Source organism: Molothrus ater, chromosome 8 (genome assembly GCF_012460135.2).
Source record: "Molothrus ater isolate BHLD 08-10-18 breed brown headed cowbird chromosome 8, BPBGC_Mater_1.1, whole genome shotgun sequence".
In the NCBI taxonomy this organism is placed as follows: domain Eukaryota; kingdom Metazoa; phylum Chordata; class Aves; order Passeriformes; family Icteridae; genus Molothrus; species Molothrus ater.
Window position 1 is genome coordinate 17,914,802 of NC_050485.2, and position 22,665 is coordinate 17,937,466.

Consider the following 22,665-nt stretch of genomic DNA (forward strand, 5'->3'; position numbering starts at 1 on the left):
TTGTATTTATGCCTGACTGCATCCCTTTTGTTTTCAGTAAATGCCTGTTGTAAATTCAGCACTTGTAAGCAAGGTGTCTGTCATTGGGATCAGAACTCTTCTCTGTCAAAAGTCAAGAACCTTAGGACATTGAATGCAGTGATAGCAGGTTGCTAAAAATGCAAAATTTGGCCCTACAGATGTTAAAATTGTTAAACAAATTTAATATGAAAAGGAACATATCTTCAAGGGGGCGAAGGACCATTTTTGGAGAGCAAACAAGCTGGGAAATGTGTGATCCAGTTTGACACCTAAACTGTACAACAGTACATTGATATACGTCTAATGTCAAAATCCCATTTAGAAATGGGTCACAATCTTATCACCAATACTAATTTGTTAACAGTCTTTAATATACTAAGAGATGAGGGCAGGAATAATGAGATCTGGAAAGTGGAAGACATCATCCCATGACCTGATGTAGGCATAAAAACAGAAGAAAAGAGCAGTAAAGACAAGAAAGGAATGGATATGGAATATGCTGTGGAGAGATTTGGCATAGTCTCTGTAATAGTCAGCACCAGATTATACAGTTTCATGGTAATTTGTCTTTGGCCTTGGCATAAATACTGCAGAACTATACTTCACAAAGAACTCAGTATGTTCATATGCACATCCAGATCCAGCTTTGATTTTAAACTCTCTTCAGAAAGGACTTGCCCATATAGAGTGAATCTAATTCTTGCTCTGAATGCAATTAATTTATCAAAGCGACAGGAAGGCAGTAAAGCAGTAGAGAAGAGATTCAGTTAGTTCCAACTCACATGAGCTGAAATTCTCTCTGTTTCACGCCACTGAAATCTTAAACTGGCAATTCTTGTGTGATTTTTGTTCTCATAGACGATGATGCCTTTGGCACAGATTCCCAGGATGATGTCCCCTTCTGTCCCTTTCTTCTCTTGGGACACACGATAGAATAACACTCCATATTCAGGAAGTTGCTGAGTCACCTTGTAGAGAAAAAGTGCTTTTACCATGCCTTACTCAAAAAGATTCATGGGAAGAAAGGTAGATAGAGGAGAAAATGCTTTTGAGTGTCTAAGGAGCCAGTGTCTGTCCCTGCCATCTAACCATGCAGGTGGTATTCTGAGAAACTCACCCAGAGGTTCTGGGTGTTCATGCTTGTCTTTCTACCTCCTGTACTTGGCCACAAAAGTGTTAAAATGTGACTCAGACACCTTACAGAACTATGGAATATGACTAGGATTTACTGTCTGATCTGCAGACCAATGTGAGTTTATTCTAAAACCTTATATTTTCTTTCTGGGAAGCTAATGTAGAATCCTCAAATGACTTTTCAATTGTGAACAGAGATTTTCAGTGACCAAAATAAAACACTTTAAGAAGATCTGTTTTCTCAGAAAGTAACCAAAGTACAAATGTTCAGGTCCTGAAAACTGGGGCATCTATAATCACTAGCTGAATCTGGGTTTTAATTTTTAATCCCTTTCATATTTGGAATTTACATGTTCTTGCCATGGGGTCTGTCTTTCTCACTTTCTATGATGAGTTGGCTCCTTCTACAGATTTATTCATTGAAACAGAGACTAACAAAGCTGCTTTTTCTTCATTGGATTTGCCACACATGATGGGACTGTCATTGAGGCTAAGCTTCAATCTATTTCTTCAATTGCACTGACAGTGTTAGACGAGGAACTAATATAAATAAATAGCAACTAAACTAAGATGATGCTATAAATACCAGCATGTGGCACTGCAGCAAAATGACTACTGCTATTTATCCATATCTAATCCCTGATATTTTCATTTGATGGAAAGCAAAGAGGTTTGGGGAGAAAGAGAAATTAGCAGGAAAAAAGTTAATCCTGCATCATTGTGACACTTTAGGGACCTAGAGAAATAGTCAAGTGAGAAAATACTTCAGATAACTCCTTCCTCACTTCCAGGGCTCACAGATACTTTTAAACAAACAATCGCTACATGTTTAGGAAGTGCCTGAACAGCTGCTGTAATTTCAGAAGTCAAAAAATTGCTTATTCGCATGTTTTATAATCTTCTGGAGCCCAGACATATTGGTAACATGCCAAAAATTTACATCAAACCTTAGAATGCTGCAAATACACCAAAACATGCTATAAAAACTCTCAGTGATAAGTGACAGTATCTAGAGCAGAATGAAATTCTGAGGTTTTTGTTGACTCTTCAAATTTTTTCGCCATATCTAAAATCCGCTGTGTCAGGCAAGAAGAAAATAGACAACGGTAAATAGAGAGGGGCTTTCTACCTCAAAATTAATAAATAGTGTTTCGGGGTATGACATGTTACCTTTAAAAACTCTAGTTCAGCTTCATCCTCAAATAGGGAGCGATTCATACGATGTAATTTAGCAAGCTCTCGCTGTACATATGCCAGGGTCATTTTCTCTATTCGACTGGCTGGGACGTAGTCTTCAACACGAAAATAGCTCTTTCCATGCATCTAGGGGGCAAAAAATTGAAAAAACAAAGAGACAGGTGCCTTTTGTTCTTTCTTGACTTTTCTTATTAATTGCATTTCATTTCCAGGGTGACCCATATGCAGAAATCACCCTGCTGCCATTTCCCAAAAGAAAGTGGGAACAGCACGTAGTGCCCTGACAGCCAAATTGCCTCTTGCCCCTGTGCTCAGGCAGCTGCTCAAAGCACACACCACTTCCTTGGGCAGAGGGGAGAAAGGAGCTGGGCCTGCAGGTGTGTCCTGCTCTTAGAGCTGACAGCTGTAGCTGCATCAGTGGGGGACCCATTGCCATGGTAGATCTGACCACATGGATGAGACCACTCAGAGTTCAATTAACAGAGCTACTCTGATTTACATAGCTGAAGATATGGAAGCCAACATAAATGGGTGTTTTCTTTACACTTGAAAACTAACTAGGACAGCTAGTTCAGATATGCAATCAGAGACCCTCCTGTCTTTGCAGCTTGTGGATCTGAGCCTACACATAAGATAGCTGTGAATTCTGAAGTGTTCCTTTGCTTTTCTCTTCCCTATTTACTTATCTCTTTGAGCCCCTCCGCACATTCAAGCTGGGCCTGTGTTGGAAAATTTCTACAGATTTTCTGGAGTTTCTAGGATATATTATCAATTATAAGGACCTAGACTCTCTCATCATTCTGCCACATTTCTTGTTAAATTCATCTGGCTCATTACTACTCCATAGTCAGGAATATTTTGTGATTTTTAAAATTAAGTCTGGAGGACTTAACTGAACTTCTCTGCTATTCATATTTCTTCTTTAAACTCTATGTGACAAACAAAAGCTGCAAAAGTTGTAGAGAGAGACCTCTGAGAAATACTGTATTATTTTCCACACCTCAGAAGCATAATTGCCAAGCTCTGCCTGTAAAGCCAAAGCGCCGAGTTTCAGGGCAGTCTCATCACTGCAATATAATCGCTCCTCCAAAATATCTTTACGAAGCTGCAGGTAAAACTGATGCCTTGTCAAGCCATGCCTGGAATAGAGAAGGGTTTAGGAACTCAGGAGGAGCTCTAATGGTATCCCTAAATGCTACTGGTTTTCCTTCAGTCAGCAGAATTTTGCACTTACTGAATAACATTAAAGTGGTTGACAAAGAATTTTATCCTTATAAAGAGAGTGAAATTAATGATGGACATTTTCTTCTTGGGTTGGTCATTCCAGCCGTCTGGGGCCACTTTGTAGAGTTTGGTGTCCTCATCCAAAAAGAAGAATTCTTTACCTGAAATGAGAATTTTGGGCTCTGTGATAAACCTGGATAAACTTCAGCAGCTCAGTTCTGCTGTCTTCACAGAGTGTATCACTAGCAAAAAAAAAATAAAATGGATTTGGGATGTCAACTGAAATTTACTTCTCTGTGTCATGATTTCACTTATTCCTCCATTGATGTAGAACTTAGGACAGTATGTAATTTTGGATTACAAATGTTAGATGTTGGATTAGTATGGTATCTGAGAAATCACTCAAGATTCACAGGGCTTGCATTCTTTTCACCACTCAGGTTCTGCACTGCTCTGTAATCCTCATGCCCTACACACAAGGTGTGCTCTTTCCCAGTGCCTCAGCTGTGCCTGCCATCAGAAAGGGACTAGGGAGATGTGGGTCTGGTAGATGACACAGCTGAACCTGTATCCCACTTATGTCTAGGAATAAACACAGGCAGCCTTTCCCAGTGCAATGCTTCCTGGAATTTCTGCTGGAGCTGCATGGCTCAGTATTATTTCAGTGCAAGGCTGGGGCAGAGCCGTTTCTGCCTGAGAATATCAGCCAGTCAATGTTGTATGGCTGTGCTGATGCACACTCCTAGGTCAGACATGCTTTACATCAGTGCAGTGCAGTTCAATCCAACATACCTTACTTCTGCACAAGCTTTGTATCTGCTTCTACCTAAGGATCTTAAAGGATCTTTGAATGAATTCTTGATGAATGATTCTTTGATGAATTCTTGAATAATTCTTTGATGAATTCTTACTGGAATTCATCGATAAAGCAACTATAGAGGCACTGAAGGACAGAGCTGAACTTAACTGTCTTATTACCTTTCAGGTAAGCCAAGCCAAAGTAGAAATGTTCCACCAAGTTTGCATATGCCACCACAGTGTTGAAAACATCTCTTGCCTTGGTCTTGATGTCGCATTGCACCTCAAGGCACTGCCCATTGAGTAGAATCACATTGAGATCCCTTTGGGACAAATAGGATTTCCCTTTTTTAGTCTAAGAACATGTAAGAAAGAATGAAGAATGAATGCCAAGTACAAGCAATGCAAGTTCCACAGCATTTTGTTACTGAGGCCCACGAGTAGCCTGTCTCTATGCAACCTGATGGAATTGGTCTCAACACCATGCTATTCTCTGTCTCCCTTCTCATAAATTAATATCACAAACATTTCTAATTTTCTTGAAACTCAAAGAATCACAATGAAACAGCTGAGCATACTCAAATTCTCCAGTCACCAGGATTACTATAGATTTGGGGCTAATTCCAAATTTGCTTTGCTCTCATTTTTACTGCTGTCTCTGTCAACTTTCTACCTTATTTTAATGAAAAGTAAAGTATGTGCTTGCAAGCTGGAGAAGTCCTATACATTGGAAGTATATGTCATATTGCAGATTTGCTGTACAGTCTTTGTCTCATAGGTCTAGGGCTAAAGTGAGCATTCTTAGCTGAGAAGGATAAATTAAGCTTTTTTTTGCACCAACAGAAAAAACTAAATAGCACTAGGAATTAAAGCACATCCTTTCAAGTCTCAATACCTCTGCAGAAACCCTAACTAGTTTTGAGGGGAGGACATGGAGAGAATACTGGTTTGAGACTCAGGTGCTGCTTACAAAGAGCCCTGACTAAAATGTCACTGGATTAGTTCTAGATTCATAATGTTCATTCTTACCACAATTGATCCAGGCAGCTGTAAGGTCACTGGTGGTTCACTAGACAAAATAACAAATTCTGGACCTGAAAACTGCAAGGAGGCAATTTAGAAATTTAGTAAGTCTTCTTAATGGAATGAAGATCCTAAACACAAGTATCAATGAAACCCATTTCTATTGATCTATATGCTGGACCTAATTGACTTCAGTGTCTAATAAGGTGCAAATGCTGACTGATGGCTTCTCTCTGTTTGGGGTCTCTCCTGTGTAGACTCTCCAGGGTCTAAGTAGAGGTAAGCTCATGCTGAATCCTCTTCTTCTGTAAAGTCACTTAATCAAGATCCATTTCCTTTGCAAGGCACCTATTTTCATGACACTTATAGAAAATTTATTCTGAGACCTTTTCTCATTTGATTCCCAAATTCTCTGAGGACAGTCACAGACATGTAAACACATACATACACACTGCTGTGATTGAATAAACCCAGCTTCCCTAGGAACTAAACTGGAATGCAGAGCTGCTTTCTTCCCCATAATAAAGGCTGACTGATGGTTCTTATTAGTAGACGTCGTATTCTTTTGTTTTAATTTCAAATAACTTCAACAGTTTTAAGGTCTTTTTTTCTTGCTGAGTATCCACCTCAGCTAATTTTATATATTGGGTTTTCATCAGATACATCTATGCTTTTAGATCCCTTAAGCAGACAGAAATAATTAAATGTCTTCAAGTAATAAGATGTGAATCCTTCCAGCTGTTCACCATGACTTAGTAACTTGACCCATTTAGATACTTAAAAAAAAAAATTTAAAAATACTATGGTCCTACCAACAGATAATGCAGTTTTGTATCACATTAAAGAGGGACTAACACTGTGTTGTAACAGTTGCTGAACTCCTGTAAAAGGCTGTTATATTCCCCACAAAAACCATAATGAGAAAATTTAAAACAAAATTTATATGAGAAAAGATAATTTTCCAAAGTATCTAACTGAAGCTCTTGGCCAAATTTTTGTCACTGGTCACTATTGAGGTTCTGAACTGGGAGGAGATGAAAGGGCTCATCAGCCTGAAACCTCTCCTTTCTTGTTCCACAACAGAAAACTCCATATGAAGGACCATGGTGGAGTTTTCTGTGATTCAGTTATTTCTGAATTTTTGCAATCCGGAAAAGATTGCAAAACAACTTACCTTTTAAAGAAACATTATTCTTTCCATTTAACAGAGTCCTGCCACAACTTAGCAAGTAGAAATAGTCAATTAGGAGAACTACTGTCTGGGCACATTCACTGCCAGCCTATGCTTTCTGTCCAGACATGCACTGTGAAAAAAATTTAAGTCCTTTGAGCATCATTGGCTGGCAGACATTTGGGTAAAGTGTCTCTGTAAATTTTTTTGCTGTTCTGAAGCTGCTGTGAAAGTGGTTGGTGAACACAGTCCATATGGTGTTTGATGCTGGCAGAAATCATATGTAGGTCAGAGAGGTTTCAATTATGAGCTTTTGCATAGTACTTACGGACAATTGCTTTCACTGCCTTCAGTTCTGACGGCACAACTGGATTATACCTAACTTGGAGTCAATTTAGAATACTCATCTAATAAGATGAGTCAGTAGTTATTATGCACATCACTGTCAAACAAAAATTAGATGAGAGGCTTCTCTTTAGTGATATTTACATTTTGAAGTCAGCTTATATGTTTTTCATCATTCACCTTTTCCTTCCTGTGGAAGAAACATTTCTGTGATGCAGCAGCTGCTGAGTAGTCCTTTGTGGACACAGAGAAGGTGGAGCCCAAGCTCAGCAGGTTCTGTCGGCCGTTCCTCTGAGTTCCACCTGGGATTTCTTCTACAGCACTCACCGACCTCCAAGGGAAATTTCATTGTGAGGAAAAGATATAACATGCAATCAACACAACAGCGACCTGGGGACAGAGAGCTTAAGGTACAGTAACTACTGGAATACTCTGAAGTCCAGGGCAATGTCTGCTATAAGCTCCTTAATTTTTCTTTAGAGAAAAAGAGAAATAATTTAACAGGAGTAATATTACTGGTGCCCTTTATACATAAATCTTAACTGTGCTTTGATTCAATAGAGTCAGGTTTGTTTCTTTTCTTCATTTGGTGAGCCAGATCCAGCTGGTTTAACTTTGGTGAAGCCAACAGGCAAAGACTGTAGCCTCATTCCTTCTGGGAATTCTACAGGATGAAGCAAATTCCTCAATTATTATTTTCTCAAGAAAAAAGCTTCAGAAAGCCTTAACATTTGTTGTTACATTATTCAGAATTTTCCAGGAGTGGGAATTAAATTATTTGAATACTAATTCATTAGGATAAATTAATGTCCTAGGGAACTGAGGGAATTTTCAATTTAATTAAGAAAAAGGTATGTGAAATCTCCAATCAGAAAGCTGTCTTTGTACTATTGTTTTAGTGTAGAAACTAATGGTGTTTTCCATGTGAGCATATATAGATGCTGGTGAACACATGTATAAATATGTGTGTGTGTGTGTAGTTAGACAAGTAGACAGAGACTTCTTTCTTGACAAAAACAGTCACTATCCTGCAATCTCTTGTTGCCGTTTTACAGGTGTACTGGGATATCTCATATTGCCCAGATTATCATGGCTGATTTATCAGGAAGTTCAAACTGTTTACTTGGGACACATTTAAATGGGAGTTGATCTAAATTGAGCATTTCCTGTGGGCTTGAATTACTCGTGTCATGGTTAAAAGAAGAAACTCCTGTTTAACTGGGTCAAGAACCCAATTTAAATGGGATGTCTGTAGGGATTACAGGGTGCTTAACTATGGGATTCTGGTCTTTGTGGTGCCTAGAGGCTCACAGTACTTACATCTCTTCTTCCTTTAGAAGCAGCCATGACTATATCTGCACTGTGCTAACACCCAGTCTAGAAACTCTTGTTTGGCAGCAGTGGAGTTTCCCTGGCTTTTGAAAAGGAGTTAATATCAGTTGTACAATCCTCAGTTTTCTTTGCCAATGTCTACAGGGCTGCTGTCCATGCCATGGCTCAAATGAGGCTAATCCTCATGACAGAGCAGAGGTCTTTACTGCTTGTGACCCTGGGTTACCGTAACTCTCCAGTACAGTGGCGGTGCAGGGCTGGATATGACTGACACAAGTGAGAAAAATCAGTATAAGCACTGAGGTGGAAATGCAAATGAAAATTATACATTACATACGTGGTCTGACATAACCACTCCAGAACACTTAAGGTGTGACAGCACTTTCGGTGACAGCAAGGCAAGATCATATCCAAAATCTGAATGTGGACAAATAAAGACTCTGACAGAATGCCTTGACATGGAAAGTGATGACTATTGATACCTTTTCAACAGATTTTTCCCTTCATAAACTATATAATTAGTAAGGTTAGAAAAGACCTCTAAGATCATCAAATCCTTTCACAGTTGCTGTGGAGCAGCTTCCCAGCTGTTTCAATCACAGAGGTCTAGTGCTGCTTCCCTGCCTGGTGCAGACACAGCTGGGGGCAGCTGTTCTGGAGGGCCTGGGCATCTGGCAGGACACAGTGGTACAGAGTAAACGTAGAAATCCTGAATTTGTTTTGTATGGATTGTTCAGGGCCCAAGTTCCATTCACTAGAGCTTTTGGACTGTTCCACTTGGAAACAAACCAAGTCTAGATGAATATTATTTATTTATTCTATATAATAGAATATTATGTATTTATTAAGTTATTTATTCTATATAATTAGTGTCTATTAGCAAAACAGTCTCAAATGTAATTCAGGGCTTTTTTGATACTGGCATAGCCACACTAGTTGCTGGCTCCACTTGCTTATGAAACAGCTTCCATCTTGTAGAATCTGAATTGAGCTTACCTGTTTATGAAGAGCTTGTAGCTACTTTCTGTCCTTGACCCACTAAGTGTGGTGTCACATGATCTGTGTGTCTCTGGAGCTCTTCCTGCAATAAATAAAGGAAATTTCAATATTCAAGCGATAGTAGCAGCACTCAGCATCAGATGTTGGGACAATTACAACAGGGAAGAAATTTAGACTGGCAGCTTCCTCTCTTGTGTCCTTGCTTGGACATGATAAATGGCTATTTATTAGGATTAGTGAATACTAAACCAGCAGTATTCCCAGTTCCCTAGTTATTGTTGCTTCCTTTTCATAACCCTTTATGTGAATGTAATGTGGAAAACAGCTGTGTAGGTACAATGGCTGTCATTTCCATCTCTATGGGGGTAATTTGTGAATCAGCTTTTTCTCTTCAGAAATTATGCCCAATTTTTGTTCTTCTATTTTCAGGCATAAAATGGGCAGAAAAAGGCATGAAACTTCTCTGGCTTAATCAGAGTAGAATATTAAATCAAAGAAATGAAAATGTTTGTGTCTATTCCCCTGGTTACTTTCTATGTTAAATAGATTGTGAATGCTTTTACAACAAAAAAAGCCATGGTAGGAGTAGTGGATGGTTTGTGGGGCCTTAGCAAATAAGAATTGCATTGTTTTTCACCTTCAGTCATCTCTGTTGCTACAGAATGGACAGGTGTGCTTTGTCCAAATACATGAAGGTTGAAATTTAGAGGGAGAACCGGAGAGGGTTATTCAAGTGGTAGTTCTGTGAATGTTTCCTGTATCAGCAGAGATGTTTGAAATCTTTAGGGAAGAGTGAGAAGGTTAAATTTTTGTTCACTTGGATCATTTCATTGATCTTATTTGAAGAATTGCATATCAAACTATTACATAAGTAGGATGATAGAGGTGGTAAGATAAGCTGTGTGGAAGCTCATCATGGAAGTGGAATAATTTTGATAAAACATTCATGCACTACGCCCTGAGACTTCACTCTGAATTCCAACATGAAAACATGACACTGAATTCTAGTGTACCAACCAACCAACTGCAATTTTGAAACTTAGAAAATCTACAGTCCCATTGCTAAAATAAGCATAAACATGTGGGGATTTTTCAAGCTGCAGATGGTAGTGACAAAATGTGCGATTTGAGATAAGCTAGTTACCAAAGTTAAGATTCAATCCTGTGTTCTGAAACAACATGCTTTTTAATGAGCAAACCCACAAAATTCTCTGCTTGCACTGTGGTTTTAATATAATTGCATAAATATATTTTGACAAGACCATAAAATTCCCCTTAGTCTTTCTATATCAGCTGTTATAGCAGTGGGACAACTTGGCTACTTTCAGTGGCCAGACTGCCATGCTTTGATCACAAATCCAACACACACCTGACATTAAATTAACATGTATTCTTCAAAGAAGTTGATGCTGTAGATTTACTATATGTTAAAGGAGCTCCTAATGTACAGTCTTGATAGAGATATTCATCTCCTTTGATAATGGTGCTCTACTAGATGGTAATATTTCTTTTCATAGAAAAATGCTTTTTTTAAAATATATGATGTCATGCAAGAATGCCTGTGACAAACAAGCTCTCACATTCTGTGTTTACTCATGTATTTTTAGACTCCTGTCTTACAAAATCCTGAGTATGCACAGCTACCAGTGTTTCAGTGGAGACTGAGATATGCACAAAGTCACTGGAATGAGCCTTTGTCAAGTTTATGACCAAAATGTCTTTTAAACTTCTTACAAAACAGATTTCTGTTCTGAGTTTACCTTCCCTGTGTGTGACTGTGTATGTGACTCACACATATGTGTCACTCATGGAGCAGCTGCAGTCTCAGGTTTTTATTGCTGCTGATATTGATTGCAATTCTGGAGCTTCAGAAAAGCACCTTGCAGGAGGAGAGCATTAACAGGAGAAACCTCACTTTCCTCATCCTTGGGCTGAGGGCTTAGGGCTGAGAGGCTGACATGATGGGTTTTTGTCCCAGGATGTGCCTAATTTCTCTCTGAATTATGTCCTCATTGAACATTCACTCTTAGGTATTATTTATAGATTCAACTGATTTTGGAGCTGACATCCTGACATTGTCACTGTATGCATTTGAGGGGTAGCTCCACCTTTTCTGTGTCAAGACCCCATGTGCTAAAAACATAATGTCAAACTTTGTGACCGTGCTGAGCAGCTTTACCTGGCAAAGGGGGCATGAAGCAAGAAAGAGCTGATGGGGTTACATGGTAACCAGGGAATATACAGCTTTACTGTAGGACACAAGTGAAAAGAATCTAATATAAAAGTATCTTTCTGCTCTACAATTTAGCACAAATATACCTCCCAAGTCACATAACCACAAGTTGCACAGGAATATCTTTCACCTGGTACATGGTCAGTCCCACACTTCAGGGGACAAAAGAGATGAATACATAATTCACAAACATAATCTTTTTTAAGAATCTTACCTCTCCTGTGTCCTCGGTTAGACAGTATCAAAGATGTACTTTCAGAAATACTATTAGAGTCACTATAATCCACAGACACTTGTCTATAATCTTCTGTTGACTGACTATAGTTCATTAATCTGGGCCCTTTGTCTGGAAACAGGAAGGAAATGTGGTGAATCATATACTTTGATTATAATTCTTTGTATTTGCATGTTAATGTAAATAACATTTGGATCAGCTAATTTTTATATAGTCCTCATCCTTCTGTCTTCTAACCCTGACTCCAATTCCTTAAAGACTGAGGAAAGCTTGGTAACTTAATTCTATTACTTTCATAATCTTATTCTGATCAAAAGTTGCTTTCGTACTTCTCAACTATTCCATATAAAACAAATCTAATACATTAATTCTGTTCTACATGTTTAACTGAAAGGTTGCAAAGTGCAGATAACCTGCAAAGTTCTTATTCCTTGTACTCTGAGGTCCAAAACCTTGAGCTATAACTTCTTCTTTCTGTGTGCAGGTTGGACAATGTCCAAACAGAATCCACTACCAGAGTCAGATGCAGAAATTCCATTAATGGATCATCCTAATTCATTAGGATGTACATATTTTTCTTGCACACTGACTTTACTTTGTTTGCATTCTCTCTTGTCCTTTTACAGAATCTCTGAAGCATAATTTTTAATTTAAAAAAAGGAAGAAATGGAATGCTGTCTTGCAAAGTGCAGCTCACACATTTTAAATATAATTGACACTCTAACTCATTGAAGTCCTTTGGCAAGTGTAAGTCAAGTGACCTGAGTCACGGGCAAACACAGAGATCACACCAGATACATTATCCCTAGAGCCAGTGGAAGGAAACTGGCAGGAATTTGTGGCTAATACGGGGTTGAAAATGGGGCCATCCCTTTTGGCAGCAGCAGAATTTCTATCTACTTTTGCAAGTGTGAATCTACAAGCTCAGTTCTTGAGTGAGTGAACCAATATGGCTTGAGGCATAGTTTGCCTGTATGTTTCCAAAAGAATCTCCTTTTCTTATAAACAATATTACCTAATATAAATGTTCCAGATATATTTAAGTCTGTGTTTGATTCTAGCTGATTTCACGGAGCATATGTGTGATTTGCTGAATAGGAATTGTATTGCTCATATGCCTAATGCTGAGCATATTAAAAAAAATCCTGTGTAGCTTGGGCCAGCTTTTCCCTTGCTCCAAAATCAGAGATCTCTGTCAAAGTGAACAGTACAGTGTGGACACTAGAAAAAAGATAGAATTACTTATACAGTTACAGAATTACTCTGAGGGATAATAAATCTTAATCTTAGTCAAACTAAATAAAAAATTGGTATATACTGTTTTGTTTATATAGTGAGCAGGATTTGGCCTTGTCTTGAAATCACTCCAGCAACTCATGTGTGAATTTATAAAACATCTTTTCAATAGAAAATTAACCTAAAATCAAAAAAAGAAACCACAAATCTTTGCTTGAATAATCAAATAAGAAAGATGAATATATATTCCTTAATGGCAGGAGGATAACCTCACAGAACCCCACCTTCAAAAATACACTGGAGTATGCAAAGTACAAAAGCAGTTTTGAAAGTAGAGGAGTTTTATATGCACAGGTTTTATGCAAAGTGCTTTAAGAGTCAAATCTGTGCAAGCTGATTTGTTATCATTGCTTCACAGCCCTGAGACTACTGTCCTTTGTGGAAATAAGGGAAAGAAACCTCACTGACTTGCCTCACAGTCTTTCCATTATGAAGTAATTTATATGTACAGCAATAACTATCCTATCTAACACTACATGTAATCACTACAGCATGAAATTAAACAATCCATCTGCTTTGGGAAAGACACAGAAAAGGCTGTCTGTATCCTTTGTAGAGAGTTCAGATTATAAATCTTTCTTTACCTTGGTGAAAATTCATCTGGGATGCCAGTGTTGAGGTGTCCAATATTTTTTCATGCAGTCTTTTCCTTATCACATGACTTCTGTTCAGCTGAGAGGCTGTGCTGTCTTCAGTGACCACCTGCTCTGTCTAGAAGGCAGTAATATTCAAAGTCACTGTCATATGATATGTGAACTTCAGACTCTCAACGTGAAGTGATCCTTGCCCTCTGCTGTCAGAGGCTGCTGATCTGCTTTGGATAAGCAACTTCATTTTCTCAGAGTAACACAAAGTGAGACTGAGTATGTTGGTTCCATGCTCTCATGCTAGCTAAGTTTAATAGGGAACATCCTTTGTTAAAGTAGCAAAGAGAGTAAGAAAGTGTGCAAGGGAAAAAATTTTCTCAGAGTCTTAATGAATACTGATTGAAACCAAAAAAAAATCTGATGTGTTTTCTTCTGTTGTCATTCAGCTTGTCAACAAAAATGGTTTTTTATATTTCAAATTTTGAAAAAGCTTATGTGCTCATTTTTTAAAGATCTCATGTGGTCAGGCTTGATTGCACAGCAAACATTCAGTTCCACTCAGGACAATGACCTAATTTCCCAACATGATATAAATGAGATTTTTTGGAATTTCATGAAGAAAGTCTGAAACAGGAATGGCAATGGAGAAAGTTTTACTGTTGTGTAGAGTCCTTTACTTTGGCCAATATGAGGTCTCTGTAAAGGTCATGATTGCTTCAATACTAACTAAAGAAATTAAGATACTGTAAGTATCCTGGGATATGATACTAAGTATCCTGGGAGTGTAGAAGTGGTGTGTGAGACAGCTTCATTGCTTTATTTGCTTGTACACGTGCCCCCACAATTTCCTGCCTAGAAGTTTAGAACCAAATCTCACTTCCTTAATCCATACAAACATTAATTCTGGCAGTCACTCACCTGTGTCCTGTGTTGCTGGGCACCTCTCTCACTGCAGAAAAGGAGATGACTGGAGTATGAGAGTAGTGCTTACCTCACTGGCACTTCCCACTGCAAACTGAACCATTCTCTTTATGTAGAATTTTGCTGGTAAGGAAGCAGATTCCTTCTGATGTGCTTCACATGCATCCAGAATGGATTCAGGAGAAAGTCTTCTGTGTGGTAGATCTTCACACAGTGTCAGCAAGAGTGTATGTAGTTGGTCACTCAGCTGGAGGGACTGAGTCAAAATAGAGGTACTGTTAAATGACACCTCCCAGGGGACTGAAATCCTGTGTAAACTGGGACCAGGAATTTCTGTAAGTCTTTCTGTAAGCCTGAGTGAGAACCAGGCACTGAATTCCTTTAGACTTTGGGAGAATTCCAAACAAGCAGCATAAGAGCATGAAATGAACCTTTAGTGGGATCCAGGATAGCCTTGGAGGGAATCGACATCTCCAAGAATAATTGTAGGCCCAGTTGGGGCTTCTTGGTGACAGACAGTTCAGTTTGTTCCAGAGCTTTGTTAATTTGACTGTGAATCAAATATTCATGAAAGTAAGGTATGTGGTAGCATTAGCTTCAAAAAGGTGAGGAGTTTAGGTTTTTTACCAGCCATAACTGTTGTCGTAGAGACCAGATACTTATATTTTAAGGCCATTTATCTTATAAAGCTTTTTCTCTTAGAATGTGAAAGGGAGGTTAAATCTACTAGAAACCTGTGCTGTCCAAATTGAGAACAAGCAACAAAAAGCATAATTATAGAAATGAAGCAAAATGTATGTTGCATGTCTTTCAAAGGATTCTGGGTAAGCAAGAAACTTATAATTTCAGCTAGCAGAGATACTGATAGAATTTGCTCAGAAATAAGGGGAGTTATTAGTTTTATTCTTCCATCCCTTCCATCCATTTTTGAAAAAGCACGCAAATGTGCTCAGCACCACAATCATGCCAACGTGATGTTTTTGTTTTAGTCATGTCTATCTTAGAATAATAGAATCATACAATAATTTAGGTTTAAAAGGACTTTTAATATCATTGAGTGCAGTCATAAGCCTAACACTGGCAAGTCGACCACTATATCATGTCCCTAAGTGCCACAACTACACATCTTTTAAATACCTCCAGGGATGAGATTCAACCACTTCCCTGGGTAGCTTGTTCCTAATTGTCTTGGAATCAATAATCTTCATAATTAAAATCAAGGTACAATTCATCTTAATAAGAAAAACTAAATTCCCTCATTTGTGTGAACTGATATTTTTGGTGAAGCTTAGACCTTGACACAAGCTCTTTAATTCTTTTCTAGTGGTCCAAAACACAAAGCCCCTCTTAGTGATACTTCAGACTATGCTTCTCATTCTTTGAACCTACAGAATAAAAGAAAACAAAAATGTTTGCGTTACTGGCCTGGTTTGGAGGAACCTGGTAATCTGCTGACCAATAGAGGGTCATTCCTAAGGAATACACCAGCATCTGTCAAAACAGAAAAGGAAACCCTGTGTGAAATCAATACAGGAAATCAGGTGTGAAATCAATACAGGAAATCAGTACAGGAAAGCCTCATACTAGACACACCATCTTTTTGTGTCTTTGGTCACAAAATGGCAGAAGTCAGAGAATCATATAGATGATTTTTTTAAAAAACTAGACTAAATGTATCTAAAAGTAAAATATTCACTCTTAGCTTATGGGCTAGGTTGCATGCAATTAGTGATGTCTTTTCCTGGTCTTAAAAAACTGAGAGCTAAACATGTTAAGGGGTTAGGGGTTTTTGCCTTGGTATTTTAATAAGGATCCTTATGGTGCATTGTTTCACCAAGGTGGGATGCGCCGCAATGCACACACACAACAGATCATGTATACAATTCATTGATCTTACAAATTTGCATATCTCACAGGGGTGCCCCAATGGGAGGCCTGGATGAATGGTGATATTTCCCCATTCAATGAATTCCCCCCTGGATGGGCTGAATCTGTAGTTTACAGGGTACATTCTAGACAGGACCTTGGTTTCCCAAGACAGCGTAAGGTTTTCCAGCCTCCTACTACGAGGCCTTTAGGATGTTTGGTCTCCTGTCTTAACAAATTACTAGGGCTAAGTTATCAGGCTTAAGGGACTACAAGTATGCATGCTAAGAATACAGAGGATACATAAAAATTCCATAAAAGGTATATAAAAGAAAAGGCAAAAAAATCATCTTGGTATCATTAGTACTGTTCAGCTTGTGGGGCTGAGCCAGACTGCCCTCTGTTCCAAGATGCCAGAAGGAGGGAAAGGAATCTGAACTCCTTTCTTAATTTTGAAGCTCTCCCATTGCTGATTAAAATTCTCCCCTACCTGTGGGACTGACTAGCTGTTATATGCAGGACAATAATTACTGGAATAAGGCTGCCTATTCTGCAGCTTCATTTTTCTGCCTAGTGTCTAAGTGGTCAGTTATTTCAGTGGAAATCTGAAAATACTGCGTTCTGCCTGAGAGGAGTATGTGCTCTGAGTGGAATTTGAAACTTTAAGATGCCTGAATATTATATCTTACTGTCTTTCCAGAGAGACTCATTTGTCAGAGAGAAGAAAAATAAATTGTTAACAAAGCTGAACATATTTCTGACTTCCTGGGACTGCTTCTTCCCTCTGATTGTACAGATACTGCAGTCCTGCTGCTTCTGGGATTACAATTACCATATCTGCTTGAACACCATTTCATAGAAATATTCTTTCTTTCTCTAGGCCTTTACAAATAATACATTTCTTCAGGCCTGTGGGACTGATGTTCAAAATTGATTTTGACTTTGACATGCATGCTAATCCAACAATAAGCTGCAAGATACATGTAACATCTTTCTAACTATAGCCTAATTTGATTAGTTTTATTAGAAATGGGATATGACAGTAGGTGCCTGGCAAGTTGCATTAAAACCCACAAGCTTGTCTCCATGAGGTGCTGTCAAGATGCACGTTGCAATATTCCTCACCTTTGTTAGTCCAAAGTGCTGGTTTTTACTTGGGTGGTGGAGCAACTCTGGTGCACTGAAAGGGGCAGCTTCTGTCTGAGACACATTGTTTTGGAAAAACAAATTTCCTTCAGCAGACAGTAGTACTGACCACGGGCAAATCACACAGATGGCAGGGTCTGAAAAATGTTGAAGTTGATAAAATGGAGATCTTAGTGTTTAATTCATTGTACTCAGAAAATCATATTTCTGGCATCTCACCTGTATAACCAAACTCATCACTGGAGACGGACCCAGAATTACTTGCCTGACTGGGGACCTTATTGGTCCTGAGCCACAGACTGACTGCCCAGCCTGACCTCAGACCTGCCTTGTCACTGTGGCCTTGCCTGGTGGTCACTGAGCCCTCTGACCATGGTTACCTTCAGCTAGTGTTCTCTTTTGCTCCTTCCATGTTTTCTGTAGTGTTGTATGCAAACACAAATCACACATGCTGGGAAGCCTGTCTGGTTTAGGAACAGCCAGCCAGCTTGTACTTCATCCTAGTGGAGAATGCCTGGCCTTCTGTAGGGCTGGCCAGCCAACAAGTAGCATTCATGCCTAACCTGACAGTGTCCCAGCACACCAGGAATATTCTGTGCCAAGTGGTGCTGATCATCATGAGATCTAGCATGATTTATTGCACCATGCAATAAAAGAAAAGAAAAGGCAAAATAAGACAAGTAAAGACAAACTAAAGACAAGTTTTAGCAGCCTAACACTTGGCCTGCAGCCCAGCTTGGTTGTACATCCCTACTTCTTGGTTTAGTTTTCCTGTTCTGATACCCTAAATTTATCTGGTGCAGCATAGGAAACATAGGCTGATTATCTCTTTTTAAAAAAAAAAATTGTTAAGTCAGCAATCACAAGAGTGTAGTGTCAGCTTAGTGTCTGGCACAGAGTCAATAGATGGACCTATGCTGAACCCATCCAGGTGGGTATCTCTGTGCTTCACTCCTTTGCACATTTATGGTGCTTGTATTTCCTGTGCTATTCCATACCCTTGTTACACCACTTAATAGGGAACTGATGGTATAGTCAAGCTGCTATAGTGTTCCAGCCCATTAAAAACTAGTTGATAATGAATTTTCACTCCTCCAGCTATGGTAGAAGTTACACATCACTTGTTTTCTGTATTTTGTACTTTGATTCTACATTCTTATGAGGTAAGAACACATCTCATCCATTCTCCCCTCAAAAGGAATACCCATTCACATAAACAGTTCTCAAAATGTGACAGGTTGCTCAGCTGTGCTCTCTTGTTGTTGCTCAGTTGTGCTCTATGCTCTCTCAAGCTGGCCTGCTTGGCAAGCAAACATCATAAGTTACATTATTATCATCAAGGATAAAATCTCTTACTAGCTGAATGGAGAGACATGTGGATTTGTCTGCCCTTCTCTATCAGTCCATGAAGGACATGAGCCTAGTGAGCCTAGCTGGCACTGCACTTTCTCTGGGTGCATGTTATTCAGACTTCAGGAAGGACTCTACTGTCTGCATATAATTGTACTTAGATTAATTACTACTTGATGTTTAATTTGGAAAAAAAAAACACCTCAAAACTGTGTGAAGATCTTCTATGTAGGCAGAGCAATCTGCACGTAATCCCAGTAGCACTGAAAGATTTCTCACTTTTATTAGCAATATGCTGTTAGTGCCATTAGGTTTTTTGTCTCCACCCCACCCCCACAAACAAACAAACTCAAAAGAATTAAAGTAGCTCAATAATTAATTTCCAACAGTAAGAGCTCCTATAAAAATGCTTGTCACCTCACCTTTTTGAAGATCCTCCAGAAGCTGCGTTGTGGACAGGTGCAGGAGAGCCCATATTTCTTCTTCCTCCAGAGGGCTTCCTTTTGCCCACAGGACCTCGGCCAATGTCACGCAGGAACTGCTCATGCCTGCTGCAGTAGATACTGGGGTTTGGACACAGTAAAATAGACTGAACTGCTCAAGACAAGCCCTACTGATTATACCTGTACCCTTCTCTCACAGTAGGAAATACTTTATGAACCACCCTGCTTTATTTGTTCAGAAAAGGTGGGTATTGTTTATCCATGTCTTAATCTGAGTAAATAAAGGGGACTGAACTAAGAGACTTCCTGTAATCTTTTTGAGCCCTTTCACTCCTCATTTGAAAGCAGTCATAAGATTCTGTGGAGAGTAAATAGTTTTTACTCAGGAGGTCCTTCATGAATATGTGCTGCTCAGATTTTATGAGTGGTTATTTGAATGACAGGTGATTGACTTTGCTGCTTAATTGGATTTTCCTGTCTATAAAAACATTATGGAGTTTATCTAAGAAAAAAAGAATACAATGCAGAAGATATGCCCTGTAACATAAAAAGTTTATTAACATTGCAACAGAGCAGTTATATTTCATTAATTGCTCAGCAGATTGATCAGTAAAAGCTGGTAGATTCTTACTGAATTAATTGATTAGAGATTTCCTTGCTCACATATCTGAGACTCAGTGCTTGCACTTCATCCCTTCCAATATACATATAAACTTGCTTTGTTTCACTAAACCAAATTAAAAGATTATTCTCTTTTTAAACTACTGAATAGCAATTTAGTGGTTCCCAGCACACTGTCCTATCTGGCAGATACATAAGACCTAGCAGAAGAATGTGGATTCACACACTCATGCTGTTTTGTCTCAGTTGAAACACAGCTTCAGATCATTTAGAGAAAGGCACTCTGTAGTGAATCATAATTTCATGTCCTGCCTACTGGAAGAGTATTTTCATAATCCCAGCCAACCAGAAACTGAGTTGTGACTCGAAGCATTATGGCTGCTTTTCCTTCAAATGTTTTGTCATGCTAAATATTCTCAAAGAGGGCTTTGCTCTTCATAAATGCACTTGATCTTTCCATCTAATGAGGTTTCTGTTTCTGTAATTTACTAATCTAGTCAGAGCAAGTCTACACATCAGTAAGGAAAACTGAATCCAATCTTCAAATTTCCTAAAAATTTTTGAACAGCTTTTGCTATTACTCTCCTGTAACAGCCCCACAGGTTTATTTGATGCTGTGTAAAAAAGGGAATAATAAGAAAAGTTGGAAGTGATCCATTTACTGATTTGAGTTTTGACATTTTCTGTAGACCAGCAAGTGAGGACACTATAGCCTGGGATGCTACTGTCACATATAGGATTGTAAACACTGTAAAATGAGTTCACTCACAGCCTTGGCACAGCTCTTGCCCCCCCAAAAACTTCACTCTCTGTACACAGCCCACTTTCTGCCACCATTTGCTCTGTGCCCGCAATAGAACTCTTTGTGTCTAACAGCTGGTTGCTTTGCCAAATTCCTGTTCAGTATGGACTCCTCAAGGGGTAACTGGAAGAGCATCAGAGTGTCCTGTAGGACCAGCTTGTTGCTGATTAACAGGCTGCTCAGACTTTGCTTCATGGGGTCTTGTCCTGGCTCACTAGCTTGCAAACAAGGAATCACAACATGGAAGGAATGATCCCTTGTTGCAACCACCACAGGATTATAGACCAACCTAGTGACATTTTAAACGGAACCAGAGTCCTAATTTTAGTCTCTGTAGCTTCAAAGGGCAGTAAAGCTTCTTACAAACCTAACCTTAATTAAAAGAGACAGACAAATCTTCTTAATCTAAGCCATCACTGTTTCTCTTAATAATAAATTACTGTGATAGCATTTCACTTAACCCTGTGGTACTGGGACTAAGCAATAAATTCACATCCCCAGAGCAGAATCTATGTGGCTTCTCCATACAGGGAATCCACCAGATTGTACTTATTGCTGTTTTATTTGAGACTGTGCTGGGGGAAGAGGCACTGCATCCTCTGTTTTAGATAGAAGTGCTTATACCAAGTGATCTCAGTGCTGATATTTCTAACTAGCTTAAGTTACTCAATAAGAAACTACCCAAAGTGCAGGTGTTACAGCTTTATAGAACCAAAGTGAAATCAGCAGTTACAACAGAGATGCTTTTGTAGAGAATGTTTTTTTCTAAGAGTAAAAGTAATGTCTCAGATCAATACTAAATATGAATTACCTTAATTCTGCTATCAATTATATCCAAACTTCTTGAAAAAATATTAGCTTGTATGGCCATGGAAATCATAATCTCTTTAACAAATTACTGCTTTAAAACAATGTGAGTTAAGCAATGTGATATTTTACAATCAAATTGGCAACTGGTTTTTAAACACACTCAGAATGCCCTGTATCTTTAGGCTGTGCTTTTGACTTCTGATTCTCGAGACCAACATGATGTGATATTTAACAAAAGTCTGACTGTATGAGTGCTTGGGGAAAAAACTACAGCCAGGCTACACTATGTGTATTATAAGAGAGTAAAAGGGATGGAAAGATATTGTTATCATTGCAGCACCGGCCATGTTCATCGTCCCTCAGTTTAGTAAAATCTGTGATCCAGAACCAAACAATTCTGACCTTCAAACAACCTACAACTCATAAGGCATACAAATGAGGAGGCAAGAAGGAAAAATTGACACCAACTTTGCAAAAAGGGGTTTTTTTTCAGTAACACTACATATCAGGAAATTATGCTAGATCTGGTTGAGCCTGCAGGGGAAAATTAGAGCAGCAGAATGTAATCGCCCACTTTGGAGTTTGGCCAGGATATAGAGGTTAATGTTTTTGTGACTGGAAAAAGTAGGAAAGACCTTCCAGTGCCAATTCGTAATTTGAGGTCAAAGGCTGATTTTGCTGATGTCTTTGGAAGAGCATAGTTCCATCCAAATTAGCCTAAAATATCCTCCCTGTTCTAATCTTTGCAACACATTTATTCATTATGTGGCCTCTCTAAAGTCAAAAGATTTTTCCCAACTCTTCTTGCATAGATATGAAAGGTTGCATTGGGGTGAGGCTAACCCATTATTTTGCCAGCAACATCTGCCTATTTATTGCTTTTTTAAAAAATAATTCATTGGTGCATTTTGGTGCATTTTGTTTTATCATATGTGCAAGTTTTTATCCACTGAAAACTGGAATCAATGAAAGAAATTGAATTCATGAAAGTAAATGATCTACAGCTTTACATCTGAAAAGTTTTTACACTTAGCAACAATTGTGCATTAGTATTTTCATATGCCAAGGTCACCTTATTGGATTTGGCAGTCTTCTTTAGTAAAATGTAAAG

At 38.7% G+C, this 22,665-nt stretch overlaps 2 protein-coding genes across 4 annotated transcripts in view; one reads left to right on the plus strand and one right to left on the minus strand.

Annotated features, from left to right (window-relative positions):
* MAPK8 (mitogen-activated protein kinase 8) overlaps positions 1-22,665 on the plus strand; it is a 119,108-nt gene that overhangs the window by 44,392 nt on the left and 52,051 nt on the right. The window contains exon 1 of one of the 3 annotated variants that reach the window (XM_036385462.1): positions 7,305-7,323. The exons of the other annotated variants lie outside the window; for them this stretch is intronic. The gene's annotated coding sequence lies outside the window, so the exon portion shown is untranslated. Of the gene's footprint in view, positions 1-7,304; positions 7,324-22,665 lie in introns of those variants that run through there. 3 annotated transcript variants of the gene reach the window in all.
* Positions 1-22,665, minus strand: part of FRMPD2 (FERM and PDZ domain containing 2) — a 52,549-nt gene that overhangs the window by 15,440 nt on the left and 14,444 nt on the right. The window contains exons 2-15 of the mRNA XM_054515609.1: positions 19,301-19,441; positions 17,508-17,665; positions 15,942-16,007; positions 14,587-14,772; positions 13,593-13,719; positions 11,692-11,823; positions 9,242-9,326; positions 7,094-7,244; positions 5,404-5,475; positions 4,555-4,729; positions 3,587-3,737; positions 3,353-3,491; positions 2,326-2,478; positions 804-989 (exon numbers count right to left, since the gene is read on the minus strand). Of these exons, the coding sequence (XP_054371584.1) occupies positions 804-989; positions 2,326-2,478; positions 3,353-3,491; positions 3,587-3,737; positions 4,555-4,729; positions 5,404-5,475; positions 7,094-7,244; positions 9,242-9,326; positions 11,692-11,823; positions 13,593-13,719; positions 14,587-14,772; positions 15,942-16,007; positions 17,508-17,665; positions 19,301-19,441 (1,922 nt within the window). The remainder of the gene's footprint in view (positions 1-803; positions 990-2,325; positions 2,479-3,352; positions 3,492-3,586; positions 3,738-4,554; positions 4,730-5,403; positions 5,476-7,093; positions 7,245-9,241; positions 9,327-11,691; positions 11,824-13,592; positions 13,720-14,586; positions 14,773-15,941; positions 16,008-17,507; positions 17,666-19,300; positions 19,442-22,665) is intronic.